This window comes from Amblyraja radiata, chromosome 37 (genome assembly GCF_010909765.2).
Source record: "Amblyraja radiata isolate CabotCenter1 chromosome 37, sAmbRad1.1.pri, whole genome shotgun sequence".
Lineage (NCBI taxonomy): Eukaryota > Metazoa > Chordata > Chondrichthyes > Rajiformes > Rajidae > Amblyraja > Amblyraja radiata.
Window position 1 is genome coordinate 1,275,617 of NC_045992.1, and position 24,351 is coordinate 1,299,967.

General features: G+C 45.3%; 2 protein-coding genes across 2 annotated transcripts in view; one reads left to right on the plus strand and one right to left on the minus strand.

The window, feature by feature from the left end:
- wdfy4 (WDFY family member 4) overlaps positions 1-24,351 on the minus strand; it is a 122,553-nt gene that overhangs the window by 23,551 nt on the left and 74,651 nt on the right. Inside the window, 9 exon segments of the mRNA XM_033012481.1 lie at positions 1,748-1,857; positions 3,042-3,156; positions 3,860-3,979; positions 5,680-5,719; positions 19,409-19,468; positions 19,562-19,647; positions 21,126-21,246; positions 22,466-22,614; positions 22,960-23,108. Coding sequence (XP_032868372.1) covers positions 1,748-1,857; positions 3,042-3,156; positions 3,860-3,979; positions 5,680-5,719; positions 19,409-19,468; positions 19,562-19,647; positions 21,126-21,246; positions 22,466-22,614; positions 22,960-23,108 — 950 coding nt within the window.
- Positions 12,868-16,870, plus strand: lrrc18 (leucine rich repeat containing 18). Its single transcript, XM_033012482.1, has 2 exons — positions 12,868-13,007; positions 15,947-16,870. Exon 2 carries the CDS (start codon positions 15,952-15,954, stop codon positions 16,720-16,722), a length of 771 nt encoding a protein of 256 aa, XP_032868373.1. The 5' UTR covers positions 12,868-13,007; positions 15,947-15,951; the 3' UTR covers positions 16,723-16,870.

The window sequence follows — 24,351 nt, forward strand, 5'->3', positions numbered from 1 at the left end:
GCTCGTTCCACCGCCCTCTGAATGAAATAGTTACCCCCCCGGGTTCTCTATTAAATCTTGCCCCTTACCTGAAACATAAGTTTTTAGACTCCCCTACCCTGTGGAACAGACTATGGCTATTCACATTATCTATGCCGCTCATGATTTTATGTACCGCTATTAAGTTATCCATCAGCATCCTAAGATCCAAGGGAAAAAGTCCCTACCATTCAGTCTCTCATTATAACTTAAAGTTTCCAGATCTCATAAGATCCTTGTAGACAAAAATGCTGGAGAAACTCAGAGGGTGAGACAGCATCTATGGAGGGAAGGAATAGGTGACGTTTCAGGTCGAGACCCGGAAGGGTCTCGACCTGAAACGTCACCTATTCCTTCGCTCCATAGATGCTTCTGAGTCTAGACCCAAAACGTCACCTATTCCTTCAAACCATTTGTATAGACAATAGACAATAGGTGCAGGAGTAGGCCATTTGGCCCTTCGAGCCAGCACCGCCATTCAATGTGATCATGGCTGATCATCCCCAATCAGTCACCCCGTTCCTGCCTTCTCCCCATATCCCCTGACTCCGCTATTTTTGAGAGCCCTATCTAGCTCTCTCTTGAAAGCATCCAGAGAACCAGCCTCCACCGCCCTCTGAAGCAGAGAATTCCACAGACTATTCAGTTGGTTATCTTGCCCTGGGTCCCGTGTGATCTAACCTTCCAGACCAGCCTACCAGGGAATTCCAAGATGGAGGCCTAGCCGGGCCGCTCACTGCGTGCTTGCCCCAGAAGTGGATCAGCAACCACCCATTACAATCGCTCCGCCCTTCTAAACCTCTACTGCAACAGCAGCATTTCCAACCTGCCCACTAGTGGACACCTCAATTGTAATCATGCATTGCCTTTCTAGCATGCAACAAAAGCTTTGTGCCTCAGTACACGTGACAATAAACTAAATTCAACGGGCTGTACACACACAAAAGGCTTGCTGAAATCTATATGGATAATGTACTTCTTGGTCTCTGCTTCAAAAACATCTTCAGACACAATTCCCCATGGAAAATGCTGGTTTTCCCTAATCATTCCTTGGTTTCCCAAATGCATCTAGACCATGTTTCGCAGAACCCACTCCAGTAACTTCCCCGTCACTGATATTAGTCTGTAGTGTCCCGGCTATTCCTTGCAGCCTTTGTTAATTAAAGCACACCATTTTCCACCCTTCAGTCTTGCAGCACCTCACCCCCTGGCTATTGATGATACTAATTTCTCTGCAAGGACCACAGCAATTTCTTCCTTAGCTTCCCACAGGCGTATTGTTACTCACGGCTGTCAGCATGATAAAAGTTCCATGAGGCATCGTGTGGCCTCCCTAGGGCCTCTATGGATCAACACCATTCCTTTACTAAGCTAGACTCATAGACAACCCCAGCTAGCCCATGGCAGACAACGGTTTTTAGTGTTGTTTTAATTGTAGAGGTATGGCATAGACACAGGCCCTTCGGTCCATCGAGTCCACGCCAAGCTGCAATCACTCATATGCTAGCTCTATCCTACACAGTAGGGATAATTTACAGATGAACCTACAAACCTGCACGTCTTTGGAACATGGAACTAGAGCACCCGGAGAAAATCCACACGGTTAGAGGGAGAACGTGCAAACTCCACATGGACAGCAGCCGAGGTGAAGATCGAGCCCAGGTCTCTAGTGCTGTGAGGTAGTGGCTCTACAAGCTGTGCCACTGTGTAATTAACAATATCATTGTACCTGAAGTGAGCAGAAGATCTCCGTGAAGGGTTCCATTCGGACCAGGTAAGAAGCAACAATAATTGCTGAGGAATAATGGGTGCAGTAGTGACATCTTGCGGATAGGTCCCCTGCAGAGAAATCATATCCATTGGTCAGCAAAGCTTCTGGAAACTGATGAAAGGCTTGCACAGTGGGAACAATTGTAATGGAAGGCAGAGCTGTCCACTCCTAGTATCTAAGATAGACACAATATGCTGGAATAACTCAGCGGGAAAGGCAGCATCTCTGGAGAAAAGGAATGGGCGACGTTTCAGCTCGAGACCCTTCCTCAGACTGAGAGTCAGGGGAAAGGGAGACGAGAGATATAGACGATGATGTGGAGAGATATAGAACAGAGTCATGGAGTCATACAGCATGAAACAAGGCCCTTCAGCCCAACTCATCCATGTTCAAGATACCCCATCAAAGCAAGTCCCTATTGTCGGCATTTGGCCAATGCTCATGTATCTGTCCAAGTGACTTTTAGATGTTATTGTTCCTGCCTCAACTACCTCCTCCAGCAGCTTATTCCATATATCCACTACCTTCTTTGTGGAAAAAGTAGCCCTTCAGGTTGCAATTAAATCTTTCGCCTCTCACCTTAAACCTATGGCCTCAGGTTCTTTATTGCCCTAGTATGGGGAACACACACATTCATCCTGTAGCTGCTGCCATCTAACCTGTTGTGTATGAAAACGCACACCTCCAGATTCACGGACAGTTTCTTCCCGGCTGTTATCAGGCAACTAAATCATCCTACCACAACCAGAGAGCAGTCCTGAACTACTATCTACCTCATTGGTGACTATCTTTGATCGGACTTTGCTGGCTTTACCTTGCCCTACAAGTAATTCCCTTATCATGTATCTGTACACTGTAAATGGCTGGATTGTAATCATGTATTGTCTTTCCGCTGAATGGATAGCACGCAACAAAAGCTTTTCACTGTACCTCGGTACACGTGACAATAAACTAAACTGAAATGAATAATTAAAGCATACACATTCTTCCACTCTCACGACCTAATTCACGACCTCTGCCGAGTTTGCCCTTGACTCATACTCGCAGCATGGTCGTCACAAGGTCGTAGGTAGGTCGTGATGCTAGTCGTAGGTACTCGTGGCATCAAGTAGGTCGGGGCGTTTTTCTGGCCCGATGAAAAATGTCCACGAGTAAAAAAGGTCATGAATTAGGTTGTGAAAGTGGGACAGGCCCTTTAGGAAGAATGTGTATGCTTTAATTATTCAGTTCAGTTCCTCATGAAAGTACAAACCATCATTATCGATTTCAAAGTATCTCTTGACGAACTTGTCTTTCCTCTCCTCTGTCTGCGCGCCCATGGGTCTGGAGAGATCTCGGAATGTCCTAACATTGGTGAGATCCAACTCCTGTGAGGAAAACCAAAGGTGAGAAACAGCTAAAGCCATTGTTACATTCCAGCTCTCCACAACCAATTTACAATCTTAAGATAAATTGACGTAATGACATCATGTAAACAGCTGATGTGATGTTCCACCCAGAGGCTGAAATACCTGCAAATGTTTGTTCCCAGGGTTGGGTGTGGAGCATACAATATGAAGTATCACATGTGGACAAAAGTGAAGGTAAATATTTAATGAAAAACTGCCAGAGACACTCAACAAGAGGCAGCAACTGTGGAAAGAGCAACAGCCTCCACCTCCTCAGACAACTAAAGGTCAGTATGTGTCCATGAGTTCATAAAGTTAGTCATAGGAGCAGAATGAGACTAGTTGGCCCATTGAGTCTACTCCACCATTCTATATTGGCTAATTTATTTGTTCCCTCTCAACCCCATTCTCCTGTTGTCAGTCATCCTACCACAACCAGAGTGCAGGCCTGAACTCATTGGTGACCCTTGGACTCTTCTTGATTGGACTTTGTTGGCTTTACCTTGCACTAAACGTTATTCCCTTCTCATGTGTCTATACACTGTAAATGGCTCGATTGTAATCATGCACCTATTGTCTATTGTCTATCACTAATGCACTTGTGATTCTCCAATACGTGGGCAGGGAAATGAATGGGAGAACATAAGATGCTGCTGCAGGAACTGTGCCGTGCATGACTCACCTCTGAGTGGTAATCAGCGAGGATCCAGGGGAAGACAGGGTACTGCATCAGGTCCTTGTATGTGCGCCCAGCCATGGTGTTCAGGTACATCAGGTACTCAAAGTTGCTCATCTCTCCTTTCTGACACATAGACGAGAGAAAATGCAATTTTAAGAGCTTTATCTCAACAGTATTTAATTCTCATCTGCACCTGGAACAGAACAGTGAAATTATGAAATGCACTTTCAGGAATATCTTGTAATTAGAGTCATCATGTCATACAACAGGCCCTTCAGCCCAACTCGTCATTGCTAACCAACATGCTCTGTCTAAGCTAGACCCATTTGCAAGCATTTGGCCCATATCAGCCATGATCACAATGAATGGAGGTGCTGGCTCGAAGGGACGAATGGCCTCCTCCTGCGCCTATTTTCTATGTTTCTATGTTTCTACCCCTCTAAACCTTTCCTATCCACACCTGTCCAAATGTCTTCAAAATCCTGTTGTTGTGCCTGCCTCAACTACTTCCTCTGACACCTCATTCCATAGACCTACCACCCTCTGTGTGAAATGTTGTTCCTCAGGTTCCTATTTAATATTTCCCATGTTACCGTAAACCTATGTCATCTGCTCCTTGATTCCCCTACGCTGGGAAAAAATACTGTGCATTCACCCCATCTCTTACCCTCATGGTTTTATACACCTCTATAAGATCACAACTCAGTCTTTAGTGTAACATGGATTAAAGTCCTAGCTTGCTCAACCTCCCCATAGCTCAGGCCCTCGAATTCTGGCAACATTCTTTAGTCAGAGGGTGGTGAATCTGTAGAATTATTTGCCACAGAAGGCTGCGGAGGCCACAAGTCAGTGGAGATATTTAAGGCAGAGATAGATAGATTTTTGATTAGTGCGGGTGTCAGAGGTTATGGGGAGAAGGCAGGAGAATGGGGTTAGGAGGGAGAGATAGATCAGCCATGATTGAATGGCGGAGAAGACTTGATGGGCCGAATGGCCTATTTCTACTCCTATTCCTTATGACCTTAGCCAGTGAGTGTTAGAACCATTGAACCAAAGAACGGCAATGGAGAAAATCATTCAACCCACTGAGTCTGTTGTCTCTTTCAATGGCCATTCACACAACAAGCCTTCACTTCCATCCCGAAACCTCTGCTATGTATACGGCAGAGTAGACTTGCTGGGCCGAATGGCCTAGTTCTACTCCTGACCCTTATGATCTTATGAACATCCTGGTAAAAGTTAAAATGCAACCTGAACTCAACCTGGCTACAGCCGATCTGATCCATGCCCAATCTGGAAACAAGTAGCCTGGTTCAGTCCAGGGGACCAGACCGGTGGTCAAAGACCCACCTCAGTAACCCAAGTCCCAATGTCTGAGCTGAGAGCCCAGTGCAGGGTTGAGGATCAATGCCAACACACTGTGTAACATAGGTGGGCATGAAGGATTCCTGAAGACGTGCAAGGAATAGATCCCAGAGCCAATATTCATCCCTCATCAAAACTACATAGAAACATAGAAAATAGGAGCAGGAGTAGGCCATTCAGCCCTTCGAGCCAGCACCGCCATTCAATATGATCATGGCTGATCATCCAAAATCAGTACCCCGTTCCTGCCTTCTCCCCATATCCGTTAGCCCTAAGAGCTAAATCTAACTCCCTCTTGAAAACATCCAGCGAATTGGCCTCCACTGCCTTCTGGGGCAAAGATTTTACAGATTCACAACTCGCTGGGTGAAAATAATATGTCCAATTATCTGGCCAATTTCACACAGAGATGTATATTTCTTTAACCGCCCTCTAGCACGAGTTTGTAATGAGGTTACCTGCCACTTCTGGATTATTCCTTTCTCCACCAGTTTTTTTCTGTGGAAAGGAAGAAATAAAGAGATATTTAATTGATAGATCGCGGTTAAATAAGATCAAATTAATGTACAGTTACAGAGTCCTAGTCTGGCCTCACAAACAATTGATGCAATTAGTTTAGTTTATTGTCACGCGTACCGAGGTATAGTGAAAAGCTTTTGTTGCGTGCTAACCAGTCAGTGGAAAGACAAACTCCCTCGATATTCCAGCATCTGCAGTTCCCTTTTGAACACTTTGTCTACTCCACTGCGATATCTCCTCAAGGTATGCCTACTTTGAGAAGGGTTTCGGCCCGAAACGTCGCCTATTTCCTTCGCTCCATAGATGCTGCTGCACCCGCTGAGTTTCCCCAGCAATTTTGTGTACCAGTGGAAAGACAATACATGATTACAAATAATAATGTTATTATTACATAATGTTTGGTGCAAGGTAAAGCCAGCAAAGTCCGAATAGGGATAGTCCAAGGGACATCAAAGAGGTAAATAGTAGTTCAAAGATTGTAGTGTAAAGAGGCAGGGCTTATTCTGTGTAACCTGCTGAGGTACAAGTTATAGCACGCCTTATCTTGTCACGTCACTTGTTCTACAATTACGGGGAGTTTTTGTTTGGCTAGCAACTTTATTTCAGTGCAAGGTTAATGAACAAAGTGTACCATAACAACCAATGACAACTAATCGGCTACAACTGCATGAAGAAGGTTGGAAAGATGCAAAAAGGCAAAAAACAAAGTGCCGGAAGAACCTAACGGTTCAGGCAACATCAATGAAGTGAATGGACTGACAATGATAATGTATCTGTATATGGGGACGGCTTGATTGTAATCAATGTGCACTATAGTCTTTCCGCTGACTGGTTAGCACGCAACAAAAGCTTTTCACTGTACCTCGGTACACGTGACAATAAACTGAACTCTAACTTCAACTCATTGCTTTTCAACATTCAGACATTCAGATTTTATTTTTGCGCCATGGCTAAACGGGAAGCAAGAAAAATTCCTCAGTAGCTGAAGCATTCGGTTTAGTGTTACACAGATATTGAAACATCCCACCAGTCCACACAGCTAATGAATGTAACCAAACACCTTAGCAACACTTAGTGTGAAGTGGCCAGCCTTATCAAACAAGTCCTCACATTCTCCTGAATAAACTCATTCAATATGTAGATTTATTGTTGGACAATAAATTAAGTGCATCAGATTCCAAGACTCAATATGTAAATGTCAATTTACATATTTTAATGAAACTAATACTACAATGGAACTGAGTGTGTTGAAATGCTGGAGAATTGAAACCCCTAAACCCTGGCTTTATATCGCTGTATGTTATATATCTGTTAGTTGACTTTTCCATCCAGTTTTCTATCCAAAAAAACAGGCTCTAAAAAGCAATAGTTCTACAAAATAGTTGGAACTAAAGGCTGCTTCCTCCCGGAGCCAAACATGCTAATTGTTAGCAAGGCCCTATTAGCCTCGCTGCCTAGCAACCAAGTTAAACAAGGAGCTGAAGGAGCTCTGCTGTAAACAAGAGTTGCCGTGTGTCTTGTTCCTTGTGTTGTCTTGTTCAACAGTATTTTCACTTCAGGAGATTTTTCTGGCTCTGATTGCACACGCCTGGCACCTTAATCTCCCAGGCAGCGAGCGGCCCTTCAGATCCAGGGCACTGGCATCTCTCACACTCCCTGTTTTAAAGACGTGATCCATTATTCAGGGGGAGAGTGTGTGAGAGAGAGAGAGATGGAAGAACCTTGTGCAACAGGAGACAGCTCTGGGGAGAAAGGATCAGAATGGTGACAAAGGCACAGCCGACCTGCTAAACCAGGGGGTAAGGACTAGCGGGTGGCTTTCCAAATCTCTTACTTCTCTTCTACCTTTCTCTATAACGCTGTAGTTTTAACAACCTTTACTGCATTTTCAGTGTTTACTGTGTAGATATTAATTGTTGAGGAAGAAACCACAGATGGTGGTTTACGTTGAAGATAGACACAAAATGCTGGAGTAACTCAGCGCTCAGAAGCAATGGGTGAAGTTTCGGGTCGAGACCCTACTTCAGACTGAGAGTCAGGGGGGCAGGGAGACGAGAGATGTGGAAGGGCAAGGTGTGAAAACAAGAGATCAAAGGGGATGAAGGTCAAGGTAAATGTAGAATTGATCATTGTTGGCTGGGTGATAGGTGACAGCAAGGTGACACAAAGTGAAATTTAATCAGGAAAGTCCATCTAGTCGGAGAACTAGGATGGGGGAGGGATGGAGAGAGGGAAAACAAAGGTTACTTGAAGTTAGAGAAGTCAATATTCATATTAATTGTTGATAGACACAAAATGCTGGAGTAACTCAGTGGGACAGGCAGCATCTCTGGAAAGAAGGAATGGGTGACGTTTCAGGTGGAGACCCTTCTTCAGACATTGGGGATGATCAGCCATGATCACATTGAATGGCGGTGCTGGCTCGAAGGACCGAATGGCCTACTCCTGCACCTATTGTCTACATTTATGGTTGGCATGGACTCGGTGGAACGAAGGCCTTGTTTCCATGCTGTATCTGAACCAAACTAAACTAAAAACTAGGGTAGACAAAAATGCTGATCATCCCCAATCAGTACCCCGTTCCTGCCTTCTCCCCATATCCCCTGACTCCGCTATCTTTAAGAGCCCTATCTAGCTCTCTCTTGAAAGAGAAACGAGTTCGATGTTAGATCACTTTCACATCCACTCCCTGCACATTAGGGGCAATTTACACAGGGTCTATAACCCTGGGATGTGGGAAGAAACCGGAACACCTGGAAAAAACCCACGCAGTCACAGGGAGAACGTGCAAACTCCACACAGACAGCACCGGCGGTCAGGATCGAACCCAGTTCTCAAGCGCTGAGAGGCAGCAACTCTACCAGTTAAAGCTCATCTCCCATGTATAAATTAATCAATAACTTTGAGAAAGCAAGATGAATACATAATAATCAAATCCACAACACTAGTTAACCATAATCACAGGCCACTTGCTTCCAAATTATTTTAATTCAATACTATAAATAGTTTGCTATAAATGAAACAATAAAACTGTGGTGCAGACAACAAATTGTAGTAATAATCTGATGGCCTGATCTCTTTGTATAAAACACATCTTCCCACATGGGTCTGAAGAAGGGTCTCGACCCGAAACATCACCCATTCCTTCTCTCCAGAGATGCTGCCTGTCCCACTGAGTTACTCCAGCGTTTTGTGTCTCTCTTCAATGTAAACCAGCATCTGCAGTTCTTTCCTACACATATTCCCACAACTAGGCAAATATCATGTCAACATTTGTCCCTGTTATCGTGCATCACTGGATTGGTTTTGTCATAAAATATGTCATCACACCAAGTTGCTGATTTCCCCCACATTCAGGCCATTAAACCCCCAGCACTAAACCGGGCAGCTGCATCAAACTCACACAGATCAAGAAATTCAGGTATGTCAATGTTACCTAAAGTGCCGTGTTGTCTGCATGTCAGTCATAGAGTCCTCCAGCATGGAGACAGGCCCTTCGGCCCAATCTGTCCATGCTAACCTAATTGCCCATCAAGACTAGACCCACTTGCCTGTATTTGGCCCATGGCCCCCTAAACTTTTCCTATCCATCTACCTATCTAAATGTCTTATAAATCTTGTTATTTTACCAGCCTCAACAACCTCCCCTGGCAGTTTGTTCCAGTACTCACCACCTTCTGAGTGAAAAATGTTGCTCCGTGGGCTCCTTCCCCCCTTCACCTTAAACCCAATGTCTTCTAGTTGTTGGTTCCTCTTGCCTGGAAGCGGACTCTGTGCATTCACCCTGCCTACTCCCCTCATGATTTGACACGCCTCTATGAGCTCACCCCTACGCTCCAAGGAATGAAGTCCTCGCCTGCCCCAACCTCTCCCCATAGCTCAGGCCCTCAAGTCCTGGCAACATCCTCGTAAACTGTCTCTGCTCTCTTTCCAGTTTAATGGCATCCTTCCCTCAGCAAGGTGATCAAAATGAAGCCTAGTGTGGCCTCACCAATGTCTGACACAACAGTGGATGAGGAGATGACAGATATAATCCAATACAACTGGGGAGGGGAGAGGCATTAAATAAATAGCATTCATCTTGTGATTGATGGGAAGGTGTCAAGTAGTCATTGTCTCATAGTGTCCTGTTAGGTTGATTGTACATTGTTGATAGTAGACACAATCAGTTCATTGTGATGCCATTTGGAACAAAGATTGTTCCATTATTTTGAGATGACTGGAATTCTTTGAGATAGCAAATCCTTTTATTTATTTACCCTTCCCTCCTGTGATAAATAATGTTCTATCTATCGTATCGCATCCATTTGATGAACCAGTCTGTACAGAGTTTGTACGTTCTCCCTGTGACTGCGTGGGCTTTCTCCGGGTGCTCTGGTTTCCTCCCACACTCCAAAGACGTGCAGGTTTGTAGGTTAATTGGATTGGTATAATTGTAAATTGTCCCCAGTGTGTGTAGGATAGTGTTGGTGTGCGGGGATCGCTGGTCGGCGCGGACTCGATGGGCCGAATTGCCTGTTTCCGCGCTGTGTCTCTAAACGAGACTAAAACGAAACAGTGGCCGTCCCTCTCGATGTCTCTGATCTGCAACGATTACCTCACACAAGGTTCGGTAAGCACGTCATTAATGATATGTGTGGCACCACGTGGTAAAAGTGTCAGTACCCATTACCGGAGAACTGTCTTAAGGAAGGAAGCATTTGCACTGAGGATAGACAATAATAGCTGGAGTAACTCAGCGGGTCAGGCAGCATCTCTGGAGAGAAGGAATGGGTGACGTTTCGGGTCGAGACCCTTCTTCATACACAGTACAAGCATCTGCATTGACCCTGCGTCTCACTGACACAACAGGAACTGTTACTCTTTCTTCTTTAGTGAATCTTGTGATCGAAGAAGATTTACTTCCAATCTAATTTTGTGCGTTCTGAGGCGGCCAATAGTTTTTATTTTACTTTAGTTTATTGTCACGTCATGTGTACCGAGCAATGGTGAAAAGGTTTTGTTGTTTTTGCGTGCTATCCAGCCAGCGGAAAGACTATGCATGATTACAATCAATCTGTCCACCCTCTACAGATGCAGGATAAAGGGGGAGGTCATTTAAGACTGAGGTGAGAAAAACTTTTTCACCCAAAGAGTTGCGAATTTGTGGAATTCCCTGCCACAGAGGGCAGTGGAGGTCAAGTCATTGGATGGATTTAAGAGAGAGTTAGATAGAGCTTGTGGAATCAAGGGATATGGGGAGAAGGCAGGCACGGGTTATTGATTGGGGACGATCAGCCATGATCACAATGAATGGCGGTGTTGGCTCGAAGGGCCAAATGGCCTCCTCCTGCACCGATTTTCTATGTTTCTATGTTTAGGACAAAGGGAATAATGTGTAGGAAGGAACTGCAGTTGCTGGCTTACATAAAAAATTGACACAAAAAGTTGGAGTAACTCGGGGGGCAGGCAGCATCTCTGGAGTTACTGTTTTGCGCATATTTCATTCATTAGTTCTATATATCTCTACATCACCTTCTATATCTCTCATTTCCCTCTCCCCTGACTCTAGTCTGAAGAAGCATCTTGACCCGAAACATCACCATTCCTTCTCTCCACAGACAGGCTCTCTGCCTGACCTGCTGAGTTACTCCAGCTTTTTGTGTCTACCTTCAGTTTAAAACAGCATCTGCAGTTCCTTCCTGCACAGGTGGGGGAATCATTATTAGTGCTAGATAAAGTTTGGTAAACTCGTATTAAAAAGAGTTCAACGTTCTCCATTGAGGTAGATGTTAGCTCAGGCCCACTCTCCAGATCACCAGCATAATCAAGAACCAATCTCATGTTGAAAATTCCCTCTTCTCCCCTCTCCCATCGGGCATGAGATACAAAAGTTTGAAAACGCACACCTCTAGATTCAGGCACAGTTTCTTCCCGGCTGTTATCAGACAACAGACCCATCCTCACACTCACTAGAGAGTGGTCCTGACCTCCCATCTACCTCATTGGAGACTACCTTTAACTTTGGGACTTTATTGGATTTTATCTTGAACCAAACATTTCTCCCTTTATCCTGTATCTGTACACGGTGGTTGGCATGCTTGGAATCATGCGTAGTCTTTTCGCTGACCGAATAGCACGCAACAAAAAGCTTTTCACTGTAGTTCGGTACACGTGACGATGAAAATCTAAACTGTAGAAACTAAACTAAACTAGTGAAGGGAGATAGAAATGCTGGAGAAATTCAGCGGGTGAGGCAATATCTATGGCGCGAGTCCTGGCAACATCCTCGTAAATCTTCTCTGCACACTTTCCATCTTGTGTCGTGCAAGAATGAAGGTTCTCATCTCGATGAAATGCTGCTTCAATGGCATCATCTGAGACTCTTGGTGCGTGACCCAATTGTTGGTGGCCTGCACTGTGACCGACCAACAATGGCAGCTGGTGGTGATTCTCATTTTGCTCCTCTCCACCTTGCCTGCCTCATCTTACATACATCCATATGTGATAGGAGCAGAATTAGGCCATTCAGCCCATCCAGTCTTCTCCGCCATTCAATCACGGCCGATCTATCTCTCCCTCCTAACCCCATTCTCCTGCCTTCTCCCCATAACCCCTGACACCCGTACTAATCAAGACTCTATCTATCTCAGCCTTAAATGGATAGGACAGGTTTGGAGGGATATGGACCAAATGCATAAGTGTTTAAGAAGGAACTGCAGATGCTGGAAAATCGAAGGTACACAAAAATGCTGGAGAAACTCAGCGGGTGCATAGTTTCTATGCATAGTTTATGCGTAGTGCATAGTTTCTATGCGTAGTTTCATAGAAACTCAGTGGGTGCATCTATGGACCAGAAGGAAATAGGCAACGTTTCGGGCCGAAACCCTTCGGGTTTCAGCCCGAAACGTTGCCTATTTCCTTCGGTCCATAGATGCTGCTGCACCCGCTGAGTTTCTCCAGCATTTTTGTGTACCTTGGACCAAATGCAGGCAGGTGGGACTAGTTTAGATGGGACATGTTAAAAATCTCCATTGACTTGGCCTCCACTGGATACCTTCTGCACTCCAGCAGTGAAGGGGCTTCACAAGTAATTAGTGGTAAAAGGCACTGTCTAAATGCGTTATTTTGATTCCAATCCAGGTGAACAACAAGGGAATATCTTGCGTCTTTGCCTCCATGGTACCTGAAGCAGGTGTTCTCCTCTGACCCAGGGACCCCTGCACACGAGGCTGAACTATCCGTGTTCCACCCACACGTTCTGTGCTGTATCTCCAGGTTAAAAACTGTAAGTGTGCCTTTGGACACATTTGACGGATGCATTAGGAGAACTCTATTACACTGTGTAATCTTTTGTCTCTCTCTTCCAAGATGGATAATTGAAATTAGCTGGATGGATTAGTTATTATCTCAGATTGCCCTGCACATGGCTGAACATGATTAATGAGTAGGCAGCAGGGTCCCTTAGGGCTTTAGTGAAGCCTAGGTAATGGCAAGTTATGTATGTGAGAGAGCCACGCTATCATTCATCACCACCCAACCTGGCTTCGTACAATTATGTGTTGTACACAAGCCAGCTACAGGGCAACCAGCTGGAACCTGCTCCACTTGCCACTACCCCCCAGTTACATTCAGCCCCATTGATATCGGCGGCATCGCACAGTACCCGATGTTGGGGAAGTCCAGGACAAGGGGTCACAGCTTAAGGATAAGGGGGAAATCCTTTAAAACCGAGATGAGAAGAACTTTTTTCACACAGAGAGTGGTGAATCTCTGGAACTCCCTGCCACAGAGGGTAGTCGAGGCCAGTTCATTGGCTATATTTAAGAGGGAGTTAGATGTGGCCCTTGTGGCTAAGGGGATCAGAGGGTATGGAGAGAAGGCAGGTATGGGATACTGAGTTGGATGATCAGCCATGATCATATTGAATGGCGGTGCAGGCTCGAAGGGCCGAATGGCCTACTCCTGCACCTAATTTCTATGTTTCTATGTTTCTACGTACACGTGTTGGTCTGCATGCCCATGCAGAATGAGTTCTCCTCCACGTGGTAACAAGGAACTGCAGATGCAGGGTCACAAAAGAAAAGGACCCAAAGTGCCGGGGTACATTGTCAAGCTTGAAAGGGTTCAGAAAAGATTTACGAGGATGTTGCCAGGACTAGAGAGTGTGAGCTACAGGGAGAGGTTGAGCAGGCTGGGTCTCTATTCCATGGAGCGCAGGAGGATGAGGGGTGATCTTATAGAGGTGTATAAAATCATGAGAGGAATAGATCGGGTTGATGCACAGAGTCTTTTACCCAGAGTAGGGGAATCGAGGACCAGAGGTCATAGGTTCAAGGTGTAGGGAAAAGATTTTATAGGAATCTGAGGGGTAACTTTTTCACACAGAGGGTGGTGGGTGTGTGGAACAAGCTGCCAGAGGAGGTAGTTGAGGCAGGGATTATCCCATCATTTAAGAAACAGTTAGACAGGTACATGGATAGGACATGTTTGGAGGGATATGGACCAAGCGCAGGCAAGTGGGACTAGTGTAGCTGGGACATTGTTGGCTGGTGTGGGCGAGTTGGGCCGAAGGGCCTGTTTCCACACTGTATCACTATGACTATGTTTCGTGAGGAGTTTAAATAGGCATAGTCATAGAGTGTGGAAACAGGCCCATCGACCCAACTTGCCCATACTGACCAACATGCCCCATCTACACTAGTCCCACCTGCCCATGTTTGGTCCACATCCCTCTAAACCTGTCCTATCCATATACCTGTCTGAGCGTTTCTTAAAAGTTGCGATAGTACCTCCGGCAGCTCGTTCCATACATGCACCAAACTGTGTGTGAAAAAGTTACCCCTCAGCTTCCTATTCATTCTTCCCCCCAAATTACACATTTGTACAATGAGAACAATACTTCATTCAGCAAATCACAGAATGCTGGAGTAACTCAGCGGGTCAGGCAGCATCTGTGGAGAACATGGATAGGTGACGTTTCACAGAGTGCTGGAGTAACTCAGCGGGTCAGGCAGCATCTGTGGAGAACATGGATAGGTGGCGTTTCACAGAGTGCTGGAGTAACTCAGCGGGTCAGGCAGCATCTGTGGAGAACATGGATAGGTGGCGTTTCACAGAGTGTTGGAGTAACTCAGCGGGTCAGGCAGCATCTGTGGAGAACATGGATAGGTGACGTTTCACAGAGTGCTGGAGTAACTCAGCGGGTCAGGTAGCATCTGTGGAGAACATGGGTAGGTGGCGTTTCACAGAGTGCTGGAGTAACTCAGCGGGTCAGGCAGCATCTGTGGAGAACATGGATAGGTGACGTTTCACAGAGTGCTGGAGTAACTCAGCGGGTCAGGCAGCATCTGTGGAGAACATGGATAGGTGACGTTTCACAGAGTGCTGGAGTAACTCAGCAGGTCAGGCAACATCTGTGGAGAACATGGATAGGCAATATTTCAAGTCGAGACCCTTCTTCAGACCGATTGTAGAAGAGGGGAGAAAGCTGGAAAGAGATGTGGCTGGGACAAAGCCTGGCAAGTTATAGGTCGATACAGTTGAGGGAGATTTTAATTGGCAGGTCAGTGGACAAAGGCTCGAGAAAAGGCTGACAAAAGGGAAAAAAGGAGACATAAAGAAGACAAAAGGATAGAAACAAAATGCTGGAGTAACTCATCGGGACAGAGATGGAATGGGTGACGTTTTGGATCGAGACCCTTCTTCAGACGGTCCCACTCCAGCATTTTGTGTCTATATTCGGTGTAAACCAGCATCTGCAATCCCTTCCTATATTGTCAAAAGGTGTCAGGTAGGGAGAGACGAATGGGGGGGGTGGGGTGGGGGTAATGGGAGAGGGGGGGAGAATGGGGGAGGAGATGGTGGGAGGAATGGATACATACCGGGGGGGGGTACTGGTGGGATTAGTTGGGAAGTTCAGGCATGAGAGTTAACACAGGCAGGAGGTTGTAGCCTAAAGTCTCAGGCTAACACTCTGGTGTCACTCAGTGTAGCTGGTAGTAACTGTGGGAGTTAAAGGCATTGTTTGATTACAAAATGACACCAAATGCTGGAGTCTCTCAGCAGATCAGGCAGCAACTCTGGAGAACATTCAGAGAAGCCTCCTGGGCGGATGAACACCTCCAGCACTTTTGCGTCTTTTTTCTTTGTAAACCAGCGTTTACTGCAGTTCCTCGTTTCTCTGTTGTTTGATCGTTTTGTTGCCGGTTGTTGTCCAAAAATTAGGAAAGATGCCAAAAAAGAGAGGGGCGCAGGGGAAGAAGGTCACCCTGAAGATGGCCAAGAAGTCCATGAAGATCACGGTGGATGGGAAGAGGCGCTTGGACCTCAGCAACATGGGCATCGGAGCCTTTCCCAGGTGCATCTTAAAGCTGGCCGACATCGAGGAGATAGACCTCAGCAGAAACATGATCAAGAAAATCCCTGACTACATCAACAAGTTTACAAAGCTGCGATATCTAGACTTTCACACGAACAAGATAGAGAAAATCCCAGAGAATATTGGGCAGCTGGAATTACTTTACTACCTGGACCTGTCCAATAACAAACTCACCACCGATGGCTTGCCCTTGGAACTCAATCAGTTAAAAAATCTCCGCGTCCTGAACCTTGGGCTGAATTCCATGGATATGATTCCAACCACCCTTGGCACGTTAAAGGAACTCAAGGAGATTGGACTGTTTGACAACCGCATCACCTACTTGCCGGAGAAAATCACCAAGTTGCCAAAACTGAAAAAGTTAAACGTGATGCGCAATCCTTTCACCACGCCACAGGTACCCGAAGAGCCAATCGACACCATTGATCGCATTGAGGATATTTACCTGGCCAAGAAGAGCATGCTATGTCGCCCCTGCCTCAAGAAGCTACAGCGAGAGAGGAACAAGTGGAGCAAGGTGAAGCAGATGACTGAGATGGATGAGGAGCCAGACTTCACTGGCCTCCTTGCTCCCAACTCTGTTGCTAAACAGAACGAGGTTGCTTGGAGAGTCACAGAATGAGAGACTGAACTCAATCCATCCCAATCATTAGGCTCAAAATGACCCAGTAACAAATAAAATTAATTGTCTTGATTACCTTTAGATAAGGTCGTAAATTCATAAGTCATTGGAGCAGAACTAGGCCATTCAGCCCGTCCAGTCCGCTCTGCCGTTCAATCATTGCTGATCTATCTTTCCCTCTCAACCCCATTCTCCTGTCTATTCACAGTCACCTTTGACACCCGTACCAATCAAAAACCTGTCAATCTCTGTTTTAAAAATGCCTGTTGACCTCACCTCCACAGCCGTCAGTGGCAATGACTTCCACAGATTCACCACCCTCTGAGTAAAGAAATTCCTCCTCATCTACTTTCTAAAGGTGTGTCCTTCTAATCTGAGACTATGCCCTCTGGTCCGAGACTCTCCCACGAGTAGAAACATCCTCTCTACATCCGCTCTACCCAAGAGCTCTCCCGAGTTTAAAATTAGGCTGATTAAGAATTTTAGTTGTATGTATAAATGGCTGCAAAATTCTAATTGAAAACTACATTGAAAAATGTTTCTCCCAATTCAGACTATGTACAGGCCGATGTCCTTACTAAATGTTGTAAGAAATGGTCACTAACAATTCCCATTTCTATTGTAATATGATTTTCTCCAAGATTGTGTGGCTTTTTTTCAAGACCATGGGAATTATGAGGAATGTTTCAGCAAAGCCGGCGTTTTAACACTGTCACAAATAAAATGCTGTGAGGTTGAAATTCCTCCTGCAAGTTTGGAAGAGAATTTCTCCCAATCCAGTGCTCATATTCCAACTGTTTAAGAAGGAACTGCAGATGCTGGAAAATCGAAGGTAGACAAAAATGCTGGAGAAACTCAGCGGGTGCAGCAGCATCTATGGAGGGAAGGAAATAGGCAACGTTTCGGGCCGAAACCCTTTTGGGTTTCGGCCCGAAACGTTGCCTATTTCCTTCGCTCCATTTGGGTTTCGGCCCGAAACGTTGCCTATTTCCTTCGCTCCATAGATGCTGCTGCACCCGCTGAGTTTCTCCAGCATTTTGGCCTACATTCCAACTGCTTAATCTTGGCTAAATCCCATTGGATCAACAGTTGACGTCATCAATCTGATTGCAACAAATGTAATTGTCTGAAAAGATGAGCGGCCACTAAAATATAAAGTTTAAATGATTGTCATTAGGCTGACTGTAGAAATAGTCATCTCCAATGTAAAGGTTGAACCCAAGGCTAACAGGCCACACACACACACTTGCCATTTTAGTTTTCAGTTCAGAGAGGAAACAGCCAGTTAAATACACCATGGGGCTCAAAAAGCATCTAGATATCAAAGTTAATTAAATCGTTAAAAGGAATGTGCTATTATGATTTTAAATATTCATTACTTTGAAGAATAAACTGTACAAATGGATGTGAATACTTGCTTTGGTTTTATTTCTAAAAGTTCTGTAGAACATAGACCAGTCTGAAGAAGAGTCTTGACCTAAATCATCGGCGATACCTTCTCTCCAGAGATGCGGCCTGACCTGCTGAGTTACTCCAGCTTTTTGTGTCTATCTTCAGTGTAAACCAGTATCTGCAGTTCCTTGTGTGGGAAGGGACTGCAGATGCTGGTTTAAACCAAAGATAGACACAAAATGTTGGAGTAACTCAGCGGATCAGGCAGCATCTCTGGAGAGAAGGAATGGGTGACGTTTCGGATCGAGACCCTTCTTCAGACTGAGAGTCAGGGGAGAGGGAAACGGGAGATTTGGAGCGATATAAAGATCTCTCGTTTTCCTTTCCCTTGACCCCCAGTCTGAAGAAGCTTCTCGACTCGAAACGTCACCCATTTATTCTCTCCATAGATGCTGCCTGTCCCGCTGAGTTACTCCAGCACTCTGTGAAACACACCCTTCCTCGAATGGGTGACCAGAACGGCACGTAATATTCCAAATGCAGCCTACTCAAAGTTTTACAAAGCTGCAACGGGGTCATAAGGTCATAAGTGATAGGAGCAGAATTAGGCCATTCGACCCATCAAGTCTACTCTGCCATACAATCATGGCTGATCTATCTCTACCTTCTAATCCCATTCTCCTGCCTTCTCCCCGTAACCCCTGACACCCGTACTAATCAAGAATCTCTCTATCCCTGCCTTAAAAATATCCACTGACTTGGCCTCCACAGCCTTCTGTGGCAATGAATTCCACAGATTCACCACCCGCTGATTAAAGAAATCTCTCCTCATCTCCTTCGTAAAAGAAAGTCCTTTAATTCTGAGTGTATGACCTCTGCTCCAAGTGCACCACGAGTGGAAGAAGGGTCTCGACCCAAAACATCACCCATTCCTTCTCTCCAGAGATGCTGTCTGTCCCGCTGAGTTACTCCAACTTTTTGTGTCTATCTTCGGTTTAAACCAGCATCTGCAGTTCCTTCTTACACACGAAGGGAAACATCCTCTCCACATCCACTCCATCCAAGGCTTTCACTGTTTGGTAAGTTTCAATGAGGTCCCCTCCCACTCATCCTTACACTCAGTGGGCAATGATGTTGAAAGGTCACTGATAGGACACTCAAGGTGTGATTGTGGAACTGTGTGTGGAGTCGTGCAGGCTTATGTACCTCCACACTGGCCCTGTTTGGCAGTGAACACATCAGAAGGAAGCCCGCTACAAGCAGCAGTTAGGATACATCAACACCATGAACTCACCCCAGGTTCCTTGAGCTATCGGGATTTCCTTTCTTTATAGCGGGAATCATGTTGTAGAATCTGTGGGTAACAAGGGCAAATCAAACAGTGGAAACCCATCCCCAAAGTAGCAGCTAATTGGGAGAACTGTGTAGTATATTTATGGTTACTTACTTTTTTAAGACGTTTTTCTTATCATTTTTATGGAAAATAAGGAACTTTGAAAATCCACCCTTTAAAAAGATTTCAAATGCAAAATCCTAAAGGTAAGAATGGGACAAAGCAGTTAAAGGTACAAATCACTGGATTGTAAATACTCCGTGTTTATTTCACCAATAAGATGGTGCTGGAACACTTATCAATTTTAAATTAAGCTGCAGTTTGTCAGCAATTTGTTTCCATCAGTATATGTATTTTGTGAACAATCAACTCTTCATAGATTCATAAGTGATAGGAGCAGAATTAGGCCATTCGGCCCATCAAGTCTACTCCGCCATTCAATCGTGGCTGATGTATCTCTTCCTCCCAACCCCATTCTCCTGCCTTCTCCCCATAACCCCTGACCCCCACACTGTTTAATGTCTGAGGAAGGGTCTCGACCCATTCCTTCTCTCCAGAGATGCTGCCTGTCCCGCTGAGTTACTCCAGCTTTGTGTGTCTACCCTGTTTAATGAACTGATAATCAACTGACAACTAAAAGGTATAAGAATTCTTAATGGACAAACAAGATCTTTTCCATAAAATTTGGGCTCCATTCATTAACTATCTGAAGGGATAGATTGGCACAGCACGAGGACCCAACTGAAACTTGAACTCAGGAACAGATGAAAAGCTATACTTTATAACCTACGAACCTATCTCCATTGATGTATTACAGGTAACCCATTCCACCTCCCTTGTTTTTCTGTTGTGTTTTTTTTTTCTTTCTTTTTTATTTGTAACTTTCTACCCTCTCTTTCTCCCTCTTTCTATAAAAAATAAAAACACTAGAAGCAAAAATTAAAAAAAATAAATAAAAGGTATAAGAATGAGAATGTTAAAAAATGTGAAATATAGCTTTAACTTTTTAGAGATAAGTCGAGTCAAAGCAGTGCTGTAATGATTAAATGTCCTCATTAACAACTGGCGATGGGAATGGGCAAGATCAACCTTGACCCAGCACTTTGTGTCTTCTCTTCCTCATGTGGCAACACCTGACAGAGAGAGCATGGACACAGGTAGAAGGCCTTAAACAAAGGTCATGTCATGTGGGCGATGCTGTAAGTCTCAATAGCCTTTTACCACGACAACGGATAATTCCTTTGTGCTCAAGGTCCCAGATATTATTGGCTGCACAGTGGCAGCAGCGGCTGGAAAAAGACACAAAGTGCTGGAGTATCCCAACAGCATCTGTGGAGAACATGGATAGGAGACGTTTCGGGTCAGGACCCTTCTTAAGACGTTGTAGGGAGGGGAAAGACAGCTGGAATAGAGGAGGGACGGGTAAAGGTATATACAGGTGAGGGGGAGGGGGGGGGGAGAGGGGGGAGTTTAATAAGCAGGTGTTTGGACAATGGCCAGAGATGAAAAGATAGAAAGTGTGAGTGAGGAATAGAAGAGGTGCAAATTGTGAAGCTAGAAGAAGGAATATGGGTGGAAGAGTGGAAATGGATGCAAGTCCAGGTGGGAGGGGGGAGGTGAAGGGGGAGCGGGGGGGAGGGGAGATTTCACCTGGTCAGACAGATAAACCTTTGCTCACCTGAAGAAGGAAACGACGATGGTGAATTTCATGAACATCGCCGCAAGAATATCTGGAACATTTGGGAATTTTCCCACCAGCCTCTTTGTGGCACATGTCATAAATGTAGGGATCGTTGATGCTGCAAAACACAAACAGGGCAACGCTGAGTTGGTGAAGGCCCAGCAGGAACAGATCCCAAGTGTTGCAGGGAGCAAGCACACTGTAACACCTTGCCTCACGTTAGGATGGTTTCCCCAGCCACTGGCGGAGGTGGACATATGTTGCTAAGTGTTTCAGCTGTAAAATAAGTGGTGGCAGCTCACCGACCCATGGACAACAGTGGAACCAGTCCATGGACCTTAGACTTTAGAGATACAGCATGGAAACAGGCCCTTCAGCCCACCGAGTCCACACTGAACAACAATCACCCCATACACTAGCACTATCCTGAATGAATGAATGAATAAGTTTATTGGCCAAGTATTCACATACAAGGAATTTGCCTTGGTGCTCTGCCCGCAACATGACATACAGTGGCAGTTAGGAATGACACATAAAACATTAAATATTAATAATATAAACCCTACACACACTAGGGACAATTTACTATTTTACCGAAGCCAATTAAACTAAAAACCTGTACGTCTTTGGAGTGTGGGAGGAAACTGGAGCACCTGGAGAAAACCCACGCAGGTCACGGGGAGAACGCACAAACTCCGTACAGACAGCACCCGTAGTCAGGGTCTCTAGGGTCAGGCAGCAATTCTAGAGAACGTGGACATCCACAAAGCCCCAAAGGTGACGGGCCAGGAGATTAGATGGTTTGGAACGTACAGGGAATATAGGAGCAGAAGTTAAATGGTTCCATTATACATTGGATGAAACATTATCACAACGGATATACCACTGATAATGAGAAAGGAAACACCAGGCAGGACAATTTGGCCGAAACTGGAGTAGTTCATGGAACTCAAACCGGGCTGTCTGTGGGAAGGTGTTTGAGCAGCACAAACAAGACAAGACAAGACACAAAGTACTGGAGGAACTCAGCGGGACAGACAGCACCTGTGATGCATCTGTCCATTCCCTCCACAGATGCCGTCTGACCCACTGAGTTTTTCCTGCACTTTGTGTTTTGCTCAAAATTCCAGCATCTGCAGTAAACACATCCTTGGTAAGAACCAACAAGGCCAGAGAACCTCCATAAATGATAGGACCCTAGACAGTGGAGATCTTGGAGTGGATATCTAAATCCCCAAAGGTGATGACCAGAGGAATTAGATGGTTTAGAAGAGAGAGAGAATATTTGGTACAGTATATAGGAGCAGAGAGGTCACATTGTTCAGATGAAAGATTACCTTGAGGGATGGTGTTTGGTGCAGTAAACATCACCAGAAGATGACAGGGTGAAATTCTCACAGATGTAGAAGTGATCTAGGCCAAAGAGCAGGACACCTTCCATCAGCAGTGAGCCTTCAGTGATGATGAGGGAGACCTTCATGTTGATCTGTCAAAGAATGCTATATTAATAACCTTATATATTAATATATACAATTCAGTGTCAGGTTCTGAGCAGTCAACAAACATGGGCTGAATAGATAAAGGAACCGGCTTAATAATGTGTTTTAATTTTTAAGGATATTTTTAAGGCGGAGGTTGACAGGTTCATGATTAGTGCGGGTGTCAGGGGTTATGGGGAGAAGGCAGGAGATTGGGGTTGGGAGGGAGAGATGGATCAGCCATGATTGAATGGCGGAGTAGACTTGATGGGCCGAATGGCCTAATTCTGTTCCTAGATCCTGTGAAATGATATGATGGATGAACATAAATATTTGGAAATATGCGTGCCTACCTTCTCCTTGTCAACCAGTGCCTGGAGAATAGCCTGCCGCTCGACACACTGCTCGAAGAACTCCTCAGACTGGACACTCTCGGAAAGTGCAGGGAAGAACGTCAGCTGGTTGCAGTCAATGCCTTGTTCATCGATGTTACTCTCGCCAGCTGCACAGAACACACACTAACGCTGAGTGTACATCGATGTTACTCTCGCCAGCTGCACAGAACACACACTAACGCTGAGTGTACATCGATGTTACTCTCGCCCGTTGCACAGAACACACGCTAATGCTGAGTGTACATCGATGTTACTCTCCCCCGCTGCACAGAACACACACTAATGCTGAGCGTACATTTTTAGTTTAATGTATTAGAAACACAGAAACATAGAAAAATAGGTGCAGGAGCAGTCCATTCGGCCCTTCAAGCCAGCACCGTCATTCAACATGATCATGGCTGAAAATCTAAAACCACTACACCGTTCCTGCTTTCTCCCCACATCACACGATTCCGTTAGCCCTAAAAGCTGAATCTAACTCTCTCTTGAAAATATCCTGTGAATTGGCCTCCACTGCCTTCTGTGGGAGAGAATTCCACAGATTCACAACTCTCTGGGTGAAGAGGTTTTTCCTCATCTCAGTCCTAAATGGCCCACCCCTTATTCTTAAACTGTGTGACCCCTGGTTCTGGACTCCCCCAACATGGGGAACATTTTTCCTGCATCTAGCCTGTCCAATCCTTTAAGAATTTTATATGTTTCTATAAGATATCCTCTCATCCTTCTAAATTCCAGTTGGTGCAGTGGCGCAGTGGTAGAGTTGCTGCCTCACAGCGCCAGAGACCTGGGTTCGATCCTGACCACGGGTGCTGTGTGTACGGAGTTTGCACGTTCTCCCCGTGACCTGCGTGGGTTTCCTCTGGAAGCTCCGGTCTCCTCCCACACCCAAAGACGTAGATTAATTGGTTTTGGTTAAATATTGTGTGTAGGATAGTGCTAGTGTATGGGGATCGCTGGTCAGGACAGACTCAGTGGGCCGAAGGGCCTGTTTCTGTGGGGTAGTAGACTAAACCAAACTATTCTGTGTCGTACTATGTTCTAAAACATGCAGAAGTACTCACCTCAAAGGTGTAAAAGGAACTAAAAACAGTACATTATTCTTCAGAACCCTAAAGAAGGGTCTCAACCCAAAACGTCACCCATTCCTTCTCTCCAGAGATGCTGCCTGTCCCGCTGAGTTACTCCAGCATTTTGTGTCCATCTTCGGCTTAAACCAGCATCTGCAGTTCCTTCCTACCCAGTACATTATGCAATGTTTTTCTTGTGGACTAAAAGTAGAGCATATATATAACAGCTCTTGTGCCTCTCGTGGCTGTTGTCTATCAATCTAGTTTTTATCTTTTGCTGTTC

Bases quoted from the DNA above. Each gene is read 5' to 3' on its own strand.
- lrrc18 (XM_033012482.1), top strand. From the start codon at position 15,952: ATGCCAAAAAAGAGAGGGGCGCAGGGGAAGAAGGTCACCCTGAAGATG.